The 12,365-nt window shown below is 44.0% G+C and overlaps 1 protein-coding gene across 2 annotated transcripts; it reads right to left on the reverse strand.

Annotated features, from left to right (window-relative positions):
- Nucleotides 1–1,766: 1,766 nt before the first annotated feature.
- LOC123147891 (uncharacterized protein C57A7.06) lies at nucleotides 1,767–7,087 on the reverse strand. Of its 2 annotated transcripts, none has more exons than XM_044567211.1 (11): nucleotides 6,617–7,087; nucleotides 6,293–6,416; nucleotides 5,607–6,058; nucleotides 5,235–5,450; nucleotides 4,845–5,165; nucleotides 4,365–4,724; nucleotides 4,206–4,286; nucleotides 4,027–4,119; nucleotides 3,574–3,942; nucleotides 3,339–3,470; nucleotides 1,767–2,361 (listed from the first exon to the last, which is right to left on the reverse strand). In XM_044567211.1, exons 1-11 carry the CDS (start codon nucleotides 6,968–6,970, stop codon nucleotides 2,191–2,193), a joined length of 2,673 nt encoding a protein of 890 aa, XP_044423146.1. In that variant the 5' UTR covers nucleotides 6,971–7,087; the 3' UTR covers nucleotides 1,767–2,190. The 2 variants fall into 2 exon arrangements, with proteins under 2 accessions (XP_044423146.1, XP_044423145.1); XM_044567210.1 differs by having other exon boundaries at nucleotides 3,574–3,945.
- Between the last annotated feature and the right edge of the window lie 5,278 nt (nucleotides 7,088–12,365).

Here is a 12,365-nt window from a genome sequence, read left to right on the forward strand (position 1 = left end):
CTTTGTATCCAAACCTCAGATTGGTACATGTGGGTTGCTAGTAGTGTTGATTACTCCTTGTAGTTGATGCTAGTTGGTTTACTTGGTGGAAGATCATATGTTTAGATCCATTATGCATATTAATACCCCTCTGATTATGAACATGAATATGCTTTGTGAGTAGTTATGTTTGTTCCTGAGGACATGGGAGAAGTCTTGCTATTAGTAGTCATGTGAATTTGGTATTCGTTCGATATTTTGATGAGATGTATGTTGTCATCCCTCTAGTGGTGTCATGTGAACGTCGACTACATGACACTTTACCATTGTTTGGGCCTAGAGGGAGGCATTAGGAAGTAATAAGTAGATGATGGGTTGCTAGAGTGACAGAAGCTTAAACTCTAGTTTATGCGTTGCTTCGTAAGGGGCTGCTTTGGATCCATATGTTTCATGTTATGGTTAGGTTTACCTTAATACTTCTGTTGTAGTTGCGGATGCTTGTAATGGAGGTTAATTATAAGTGGGATACTTGTCCAACCCACATATCAAATTATCAAAGTATCGAACGCGAATCATATGAGCGTGATGAAAACTAGCTTGACGATAATTCCCATGTGTCCTTAGGAGTGTTTTTCCTGATATAAGAGTTTGTCCAGGCCTGTCCTTTGCTACAAAAAGGATTGGGTCATCTTGTTGCACCTTATTTACTTCTATTACTTGTTACTCGTTACCAATTACCTTATCACAAAACTACCTGTTACCGATAATTTCAGTGCTTGCAGAAAATATCTTGCTGAAAACCGCTTATCATTTCCTTCTGCTCCTCGTTGGGTTCGACACTCTTACTTATCGAAAGGACTACAATGTGTCCCCTATACTTGTGGGTCATCAGTAGGCATAGCCTTCGAGGCCACTCGGGCCGCCGGCGTCATCCCGTTTGGCCATCGGTTGAAGCCCACCTAGGCACCACGACATTTGTCACGACCGCGGCAACGCACTCGTGCTGCAGCTGCTGCATGTCTGTCTCCGCCTTGCGTCGACCCTTCTCCTCCTTGAGGGCGGCCCGCTCAGACTCGAGGACGTCGAGGTAGAGGAGGTCCTTGCTGATCTAGGACCGGTCCAAGGCCCACGTCGGCGAGGACACATGACACCACCGCCTAGGTCTTGGCAAACTATGCCGAGTGGCGTTGTCAGCGTGGCTCCGCCTTGGTGAGGGCTTTCGAGCCCCTAGACGAGGAGGAGGCCGCGTCGTGTAACCCGCTGCCTTTGAGGTAGTACACGAGAGGGTGTGCAGGTGTGGCGAGACGGTTGCCGCTCCTCCTTCACAATGGTCGGGCGCCACAGGCGATGACACGATGGGAAGGGCCGCTGCTTCTGCTTGACGGCGACCAGCTATCACTAGGTGTTGGGCTGGCGGCGCAGTGGGGGCGAATGCTCCTTCTTGACGCGACGTTTGATCGGGATGCCCCAGTTGTGGCGAGGATGGTTGCGGTTGCACCGGCTCATCCAAGAGGGACATGACAAGCCCGGCCAGCAGCAAAAGTTGATCCTCCTCCTTCAATGTGGCCCAGTGCGGTGTGGTGGCTTTGGTATCCAGAATAGATTCCTCACATGACGCACTCGGCGGTGGCTAACGTACGTCTGATCTGGCCTAAATGGATTGCCGCGTCGAAGGTCTAAAAGTGTTTCGGACCGAACATATGTGAGACTTTGATTTCTCTAATTTAACAAATGTGAGACTTTGATTTCTCTAATTTGAAGTTTATACATGAATGGCTCAGAATTCATAAATTAAAGGTAGAAAATATTGGTATTCGAACTTTAAGATTTGAGAATACATACTATGAAAGACCTGTTGAATCTAGGAGCAGACGAGACGAGAAGCAAACGGTGCTCTTTAATTTTGTGCTACATATAGATACCACATAGAAAAAAACACTACACTAACTTGCGACTTCCCGCGTACAAACATATTTCGGCCCTGGTGCAGGAACCAGCTGCAAAATTTCAAATCTCAATACAGCACAGGTGTGTGAACAATGGCACCCCCAAACCCCCGCTTCCAATAGCCAAACCAAAGCTGTCGTTTGACTCCATGAGAAGAATCTTTGTATACTTCTCAAGTGTTTGAAAATAGCCATGGCAAGAAAACCCAGGTCCGCATTCTGTTATGCGCATCTCTCACCACATTAACTGGGTACTACTGTCTCATCAAGTCCTCCGATGTGAAGCTGTCCTCTTCGCTTGTTTCGCAGACGCCTTCTTTATGTTCGGGTTCGGTTTTACTCTCTGAATGACCCGCTTGAGTTCATCAGGCTTCTCATGCGGATCAATTTCCCCGTACTGTATTGGCTTAATAACAACACCAGGCTTCTTCACAATCTGAAAGGTAGGACAGAAAACAGCAATTAGAACCATAGAAGCGTGTCTTAATCAACTGCATTAAGGAATCAAGGGGTTGACAAAAAGTTAATGTATTGGTCATTGTTGCTTCAAGATAATTGTCCACAACCTCAGATTCTTGTTTCAAAATAACTGTATCAAGGGAATCAAGGGTATAGTTGTTTGGGAAGTTTCCACTTTTGTGGCCATAACCCACATGCCACTATGCTTCATTTGTTATCTATTATCTAACTTACAAATAATTTATTTTAAATTAGAAGGTGATCAATTGGAAATAAGATACCCCTTAGCTTGAGCTTAAGACAATTTGAGATAAAATATCACTGATAGATCGGCCATACTGCCCGGCCATCCTTCTGGTGCTATTTAACCTCACGAACCCTAGTTCATGACAGATTTATACCCGTAATAAATGCTTCAGGAGAGGATAAGTGGATGCAGCTAGTATGTCATCTAATAGGGGTATGAATGGTCATTTCTTAGAATTGGTGCTTTTTCAGTCTGCGTGTCTGTTGGGTTGTCGAGAATTATAGTTAAACTTAGCTAAGTACAAAATTAGAGCCTGGAGACTTAAGACGATGTACAAGTATTTCCAAGTCAAGAGTGTTTTACTATTCTGGTAAGAGAAGTATTATAATCAAGAAAAACATTATCATCAAATGTGGTTTACTATTCACGGAAAAGAAGTCTTATCATCAAGAAAGATTAATCATCAAATATATGTACATAAAATTCTCTATCCAGAATGTTAAATATAATAAACAAAATGAAAATCCTAAACGAGCTTATAAACAAACACCTTGGTTGCATATGCACAGGAAATAAACTTTCACTGTACATGCAGTAGGATGAATAGTTGTAACTTCCAAAGTGCAGCTTTGGATCACTCCACACAACCATTAATAATCTTAAATGCTTAACAGCTTCATGCATCAGCTAGATATAGATGTACTTACCGCAGGTCGGTTAAGAGCAGAGAGTGATATTGCTGGGTTGAAATCAGGTCCAAGAGGCATACGCATGCTATTTTCATACACATCATTTGAGGTGTATGGGAAAGGAAGATTCGTTGCTAAAAGTTTTTCAGCCTGCAAACAGCAGAGTACTCCAAATTATTGCTTAATAGCAACAGTTCATGGTCAAGTAACATCCCAGAAACAAATATGATATATAACAAGGCACATATTTTACCTTCTTGTCAACATGTTCAGAAATAATAACGTGTTTTAGCTTTGCATCCTTCCTACTCTTTAAGGTTTCTTCCCTCTTCCTTTTGGCATCTTCATGTTCTTTCACCATCCATGAAGGAAGTCCTCTTTTCTGTTGTACATGAGTCCACTGCCCCCAACCAGGAACAAGTGCAGGTTCTTCAGGTTCAGGATTTTCTTCATTTAAAGCTTCCACTTTATCTTTCACAAACTCAGCTTCAACATCATCACCAGCAAAAGCTTGACGTATAAGATCAGCTTGCGATGGAAGTTCATAAGTTTCCTTTTCATCAGAGACAGTCAAGAAACCGTCAACCATCTCTTCCTCAGAATCTGAATCAGAATTGTGAGGCTGCTACCCCCCCAAAAAAAGCAATGAGTAACCATAATCAACTTGATTAGAAAGTAGGAACCAACGTCGGTGCTGAAGGCAAACCTTAGGGTTTGAATCCACAGAAGGGATCTGCACTTTGGAGTTATTGCCACTCTCTTTAATATTGTTACCACCATTTGTTTTGCTATTTTTGACCTGGTCAGTAACAAAAGTTACAGATATGGAAGAGAAATATGGCAAGGAATCAAAGAGCTTTCAACACAAGGTGCCAGTACAAGTACCTTCTTCCACGAATTATCCGCTAACATTCGAACTTCAATGTCTGTCTTTGGGCCTGGGCTTTTTCTAGTACCATCAAAGCTCTACATGGGATTATACATAAGATTTCTATGGTAAAAAACATATGATACTGCAAAAGTGTAAAGGTTAGAACATCTTACAACGTATAGATCATTCTGTTGTTCATCGTCGAGCAGTGCAGTCCCAAGTTGGACATCATCTGCCTTGTTATTCGCATATTCTGCCTTCTTATTTACTTCACTGCTGTCGAAATGTTGACCAGAGTCAGAGTCATACTCACTGTCACTGTTCTTGTCAGCATCACCTAATTTTGGCCTCTTGTTTGCCTCTTCATGTGCCCTTTTCACAGGCCCAAAAGTTCTTTTACCTGTCACCTTCATTGAATCTACATTCTCCTCGGTGTTGTCATCCTCCAATTTCCTTAAGGATTCCTCCAATTCTTCATAATCTAGCCGTGTTTCCTCATAAGTTGCATCTGCACGCTTTTTCATAGCACGCTCCTGCAGATAAGAAAATAATTATGATGATGGGTTGTGTGATGCAACAGCAGCAACGCAAGCAAAATTATATTTAGTAAACATATGCACAAACAGGAACACGATGTAAAACTGAAAGCGCACCATGAAAGGCAATGAAAAAACTCCAGACTTTGGAATCTCATTATCTTCTTCAATCACTTTACGAATCTTTTCTTTCCCTCTGTTCAGAAGCTTTGCTTCTAATTTGCTTTCATCTTCTTCATCATCATCGTCGTCATCAGAACTTTCATCACTACTACTAGATCCATCTTTTATGGAATTCATTTTTCTAGTAAGAAGAGCATGTTGTTGGAGTTGTGCTGTAATAGCATCTCGAGTGCCATCGTCTTGAACAGACAAACCACGCTTCAAGATTCGCTTTGCCCATTTCGAATTATTCTTGTGCTTCAGTGTCATCCTTTCCTGATAGATAGATTAGCAAAGTTAACAGGGAGATACACAAGGGAATTGTCAAAATAAACTATGAATTACCTCTGCACGCTTAAATTCTAGTTTCTTAGCAGAGTCTTTTGCAGCTTCAGGATCTGCTTCCAAGTCTGCTGCCTTCAGTTTGTCCTTCTTCAACAACCGGTGGAAAGTCCTGGACTTAATCTTCTTCACGCGTTTTGCTTTCGTTTCATGACGAAACAGAAGGCTGCGCATTTTAGCAAGACGATTTTGGCGCTCTCTCACATCCTCCACCTCCATCTACACAAATTCATGAACCTATTAGCATAGGAACTTCTGAGCTCTGAAGCTTGAAAATTACACATTATCACTAAATATGCCCAGTCAGCAAACCAATAAGCATTAACACTCATCAAGTACCTAACTGATCTAGTGAAGTGAGATAAAGCAGCATACCTTGTTAAGTTCCAAGATTTTAGCACCATCATTCTTGTGTGCTTCCATAATTTCTGTGTTGTTAAACACACTGGCCATCTGCTTCTCAAACGATGACCTTGGTTCAAATTTGCTAGCAATTGCCCCAACAGTATCAACACCTAAGTTCAAATCATTTTCAAAGCGAAGTGTGGCAGCTTCCCGGTTGTCCTTCACTATCCGCTCCCACTTGCCGATTTCCTTCTTGGATAGGACGTATGCCACACTACGGTCCATCTTGTCCCTCTGCCCTTTTGGAAGTGGGGGCTGCACGACCATTGGCTTTTTCTCCTGCTGCTGGACCATCTTACGTATCTTGCTATACCCAGGCTTATCCTGGATATTATCCAAGAGATCATGAATTGTTACCGGACCATCTCCAGGCTGCAAAAGCAGCTCCTGTGCCTGTTTCTTCTCCTTCTTCTTCCTATTGCCTATTCAAGAATGATACAAATCGGTTAAATCTTTATCATGATCTTTAGAATGTCATGACAAGGAGATTTTTTAGTTCAACATCTTTGGTTAAAAACCCTACAATATGTGTAGGGGCTAGCAACTGTTACAAAACACAGAAATTCAGCATAAGTGACCCAATTTTGTTCCATGATAGGTACAGCAATCTCCTAGGAGTATATAACTATCTAACTAATATGCCCCAAATGTATTACCATCGAAGGCTTCTCTAGGCATTCCTGTCGTTTCCTGGAGTATTCTTATCTGCTTCTCCTCGTCCACATCTCCGTCATCGTCTTCTTCCATATCCTCGCCTTCATCCGAAGGCACATCCTCGTCCTAAAATATAAGCACAAATGTTTACTATAGCTTTGCTTCCAAATATGCATGTAGTTTAACACCAAGATCTCTTTACTGGTAGAAACCACCTCGCCATTTTCTTCTACAATGCACACCAAGAGCCGAAGACCCGCAAAGTTGCATCTTTACCGCTGAACCAGAAGCTAAAATCACGCGCACAGGGGAGAAGTGGCACGTACCGCATTGGAGCCGTCGCTGTCGAAGTCGTACTCGTACTTGGCGACGGCGTCGTAGCGGTCGTTCTTGCGCGCCTCCTCCTCGGGCACCCCCTCCTCGTACTCGTACACGTCCTCGCCCACCACATCATCCTCGTCGTCGTCGTCGTCGTCGGAGCCCCGGTCGCGGGCAGGTCCCAGCGACTCGAGCTCCCGGCGCAGCTTGTTGGGGAGATGAGGCCCGTGGCTGCGCTTCTCCCCGGGCCTCCCCGCCCCGCCCCTGCCCCTGCCCCGGCCGCGGCTCCTCCCGGTGCCGCGTGATGCTCTGGGGGTCAGGGTATTGGTTCTCGCCTTTGCGTTGGGCTTCGTTCCGCCCATGGCGTCGGTGGTGGCTGGGATGCGTGCTCGATGGGCGGCTACAGCGGCGCAGCCAAGCGCAAGGCGGCGGCGGCGGAAGGTTTAGGAATCAGGAGGAGGAGAGAAGAGGGAGATGCCACGGCGGGCTGGGAAGGCGCCCAGTTAAGGACTCTACGCCGCTGCTACTGGGCCAGGCCCATTTTCAGCTTTTGCGTGGCTGTTCGCTAAGGGTTTTCTGGTTTCTGTTCCGATTTTGCCAGTTTCTTTTTTCTGTTTTCTTCTTTCCTTCACTGTTTTCCTTTTCTTTTCTGCTTATTTTTATTTTTACAGCTTTCTGTTTTCTTGCAAGTTTTTTACAAGTATTTTTCCCATTCTGAGGTCGACGAGGAAGTATGGATCGGCCATGGTGATAGGGTTTGGCTAGAAGAGTAGGGAAGCAGGCAAGGAGGTAGAGTGGACGAGGAGGTGGAAAATGGGTCTAGAGATGGCGGTGGAAGGGAAGGTGAGAAGGAGAAGATGAGAGGCAGGACTGCATGAGCGGATAAGAAAAGAGGCTCCACTAGCCAGCTTGAGAAGAAACCGAGATCAAGCCCGTGGAAAGCACACACACGCGCCTGGAGAATGAATCCACTTTTGCATTCTCAATACTAGGGGGCCTTCTCCGATCGATTGCTTTCGCTGCTATTTCCCAGATTGGCGAAATGACCTTTCGTCTTGCTTCCATAAATAAAATAATAAAATGTGTTTTTGTCTGAAGAAGAAAAAGGAAGATAGCTCAGCAAATGGCATTCAAGTAAAGTCAAGAAAGAGGCCTTGCTTTCGCATAGGAAGGAAACAATTGACTCGGGTAATTCATAACAACTGATACACCATAGGTTGACCCAACCCAGTCTCTCTCATACTAAGGTTGCCTCCTCGCAGTTCTCCCTTTAACACCAACCGTAAATAAGAACCAAACCGTCTTACGACGTTCTAAACCCAACTCACGTGCCACTTTCATCGGCAAACAACTAGACCCTTGGGACCTTCTTCAACCCATGATGTGATGAGTCGACATCGAGGTGCCAGACAACTCTATCAATAAGAGCTCTTGGGAGTCATAAGCATCTTATCCCCAACGTTCTTTTGATCCATTGAGGAAGAGCCCTTCCACACAAGACTCTTGGATCACTATGGCTAAATTTCGTCTCTGTTCGACCAGTCAGTCTCACAATCAGGCAGGTTTATACAAAAAAACTAACCCAATGATTATTCATGATTCCATCCATAATCAATTCTCTATACTACTTTGCAATGAAAAGATGATTGTTTGTTATAGTAAACTTCAATTAAAAAGATGTGAAGTTTGATAGCGAATTCACATTCCTAATAAGTTTGCTCATTTTAGTCATTCTCATTCAAATCTACTCCTAAGGCATGTGAAGTACCAGTTGTGGATAGATCCTTTGGCAGAGTATCAACTTGAGATTCTTCTTTCACCCTCCAAGAGTTCGGTTATTTTCCTTCTATATAAGAATGGGACGCAGAGGCTGAGCATGCCGATTGATCGGACTAGCCAAGTAAGGGCCCATTCACTTTTATAGAAAAATAGGTGTATCACGTAAAAGCTTCTCTTTATGAAAACACCTCTGAGTCATCTATAGCCGCCAAATCCCTTTTGATTCTTTCTGTTAGAGGTGCCTTTCAATTTTGACCTTGGTGCTGCATTTCATAGATACCTCCGCTATTACAGCAATGTAATTCTCCACTGATGGGAGGAATTGAGCTCTCATGCCCAACGCGAACCATCACTAGACACATATGAGCTGAGTAGCGAGGATGGGGACGACACGTGAAAATCAAGGAATACCCCTGCTCAAGAGCCTAAACCACGAGCATAACCACCACAACCCCTCTCTCGCTTACAAACCAGACCACAAGGACGACCTGTTGTCCCTAACACATGGGGTCGAGCAAAGAAACTGAGGAGTAGATCCACACGAAGACAAGGAGGTGGGAGAGTGAGGTTGGGGTAATGAGAAAATAAGTGGCAATCATTGATCAGGATCCAAACTAGCAATGAACTGAATCGCCACCATTGTAGTGGCCCCGAGAATCTATCTTATTCAACATGTATTAAGAAGAGAGATAAGTCACCACATAGCTCACATATAGCTAATACATTTATCAAACTACTCCTGACAAAGGATTGTCACGCCTGATGTTGTATGCTAACCCCAGATGGTTACATCATCTCCAACAGGCCCCATCAAAAATTGCCCTAAAAGTGGTTTTGCTGAGTGCTCGTTTAATTTAGGGGAGGCTCATAGGGGAAGTGTTTTAGTAGATGACGTAAATATATTCCTCTAAAATCAGTCTTTCCCCTATTTTCTCCATAAAATAATGTACAAATGGTCATGCGCGGTGCGCGGTTGGCAGTGGTTGTGATGGCGGCATGGCGGCCGGTGGTGACGCGATGGACTCCGACAGTGGCGTGTTGACATGGCATTTTAGGGGAATGCTTATGAGAAGGATCATCTTCCCCTAGATGAAGGGGAAGTTGGGCAGATTATAGGGGTTCCTAAAAAAATTGCGTTTACAAGATTCATTGGAGCGCTTTTCATTGGCCAGCTTCCCCTAAACCAGATTTTTTTGGGATACATGATCCTTTGGAGATACACTATGTAGTTAAGTACTCACTTGGATAAGTTGTCATGTGCTGATGTGCTGTAGACATGAGGTTTATTACTAGTTACCGCTAATATGTGGTGACACTCTTACCTAAGGTTAGTCATAGTGGGAGTAACTTACCCCAAAGCAAATTTGCTTATGTAGCAAGTAGTTAATGTGAAGAGAGATGTTTGTGGTAACATAACACACCATAAGGAAAAATGTGTCTCCATCTAAATAAATGATGCTAGTTTGCATGAGACTACACATATATTGTTACTATCGACTATAAAGGTAGTAATATAGACTAGTGTCATATGCATGACACTAGTCTAAGTTACTTCCCACTTATATGACTGCCTAATCATGGTGGTAATAGTTGTCACCATGATTATTAACTAAACAAACTGTAAAATTACTTACCATGCTATTTAGAAAATTGTTACAATTGTAGTTGTGTTGTACCAGTTACAATGATGATGATGCATGTATCTACCATGTCGCTTGGTCAAAACTATTAGGTGTTAGCTTAAGAGAAAGAACAATAGAAAGGTTGTTTTTCTGAAGGAAATATGCCCTAGAGGCAATAATAAAGTTATTATTTATTTCCTTATATCATGATAAATATTTATTATTCATGCTAGAATTGTATTAACCGGAACATGATACATGTGTGAATACATAGACAAATAGATTGTCACTAGTATGCCTCTACTTGACTAGCTCGTTGATCAAAGATGGTTATGTTTCCTAGCCATAGACAAAGAGTTGTCATTTGATTAACGGGATCACATCATTAGGAGAATGGTGTGATTGACTTGACCCATTCCGTTAGCTTAGCACACGATCGTTTAGTATTCTGCTATTGCTTTCTTCATGACTTATACATGTTCCTATGACTATGAGATTATGCAACTCCCGTTTACCGGAGGAACACTTTGTGTGCTACCAAATGTCACAACGTAACTGGGTGATTATAAAGTGCTCTACAGGTGTCTCCGAAGGTACTTGTTGGATTGGCGTATTTCGAGATTAGGATTTGTCACTCCGATTGTCGGAGAGGTATCTTTGGGCCCACTCGGTAATGCACATCACTATAAGCCTTGCAAGCAATCCAACTAATGAGTTAGTTGCAGGATGATGTATTACGGAACGAGTAAAGAGACTTGTCGGTAACGATATTGAACTAGGTATTGAGATACCGACGATCGAATCTCGGGCAAGTAACATACCGATGACAAAGGGAACAATGTATGTTGTTATGCGGTTTGACCGATAAAGATCTTCGTAGAATATGTAGGAGCCAATATGATCATCCAGGTTCCTCTATTGGTTATTGACCGGAGACGTGTCTCGGTCATGTCTACATAGTTCTCGAACCCATAGGGTCCGCACGCTTAAAGTTAGATGACGGTTATATTATGAGTTTATATGTTTTGATGTACCTAAGGTAGTTTGGAGTCCCGGATGTGATCACGGACATGATGAGGAGTCTCAAAATGGTCGAGACGTAAAGATCGATATATTGGGCGACTATGTTTGGACACCAAAAAGGTTTCGGACATTTATCGGAGTACTGGGGGTTACCGGAACCCCCCTGGGAACTAATGGGCCTTGTTGGGCCTTAGTGGAGAGAGAGAGGGGCCGGCCAGGGCAAGAGGCGCGCCCCCTCCCCTTGAGCCCGAATAGGACAAGGAAAGGGGGGCGCCCCCTTGCATTTCCCCTCTCCCACTCCTTCCTCCCCCCTCCTTCTTGGACTAGGAAAGGGAGGGGCAAACCTACTTGGAGTAGGTTTCCCCCTCCTAGGGCACGCCACCCCTTGGCCGGCCCTCTCCTCCTCCCCCCTTTATATACGGAGGAGGGGGCACCCCATAGACACAACAATTGATCTCTTGATCTCTTAGCCGTGTGCGGTGCCCCCCTCCACCATAATCCACATCGATCATATCATAGCGGTGCTTAGGCGAAGCCCTGCGTCGGTAGAACATCATCATCGTCACCACACCGTCGTGCTGACAAAACTCTCCCTCAACACTCGGCTGGATCGGAATTCGAGGGACGTCATCGAGTTGAACGTGTGCAAAACTCGGAGGTGCCATGTGTTCGGTACTTGATCGGTCGGATCGTGAAGACGTATGACTACATCAACCGCGTTGTGTTAACGCTTCCGCTTCCGGTCTACGGGGGTACGTGGACACACTCTCCCCTCTCGTTGCTATGCATCACCATGATCTTGCGTGTGCATAGGAATTTTTTGAAATTACTACGTTCCCCAATAGTGGCATCCGAGCCAGGTTTTATGCGTAGATGTCATATGCACGAGTAGAACACAAGTGAGTTGTGGGCGATACAAGACATACTGCTTACCAGCATGTCATACTTTGGTTCAGCGGTATTGTTGGATGAAGCGGCCCGGACCGACATTACGCGTACGCTTACGCGAGACTGGTTCTACCGACGTGCTTTGCACATAGGTGGCTGGCGGGTGTCAGTTTCTCCAACTTTAGTTGAACCAAGTGTGGCTACGCCCGTTCCTTGAGAAGGTTAAAACAACACTAACTTGACGAACTATCGTTGTGGTTTTGATGCGTATGTAAGAACGGTTCTTGCTCAGCCCGTAGCAGCCACGTAAAACTTGCAACAACAAAGTAGAGGACATCTAACTTATTTTTGCAGGGCATGTTGTGATGTGATATAGTCAAGGCATAATGCTATATTTTATTATATGAGATGATCATGTTTTGTAACCAAGTTATCGGCAACTGGC

This window comes from Triticum aestivum, chromosome 7A (assembly GCF_018294505.1).
Source record: "Triticum aestivum cultivar Chinese Spring chromosome 7A, IWGSC CS RefSeq v2.1, whole genome shotgun sequence".
NCBI classification, from domain to species: Eukaryota; Viridiplantae; Streptophyta; class Magnoliopsida; order Poales; family Poaceae; genus Triticum; species Triticum aestivum.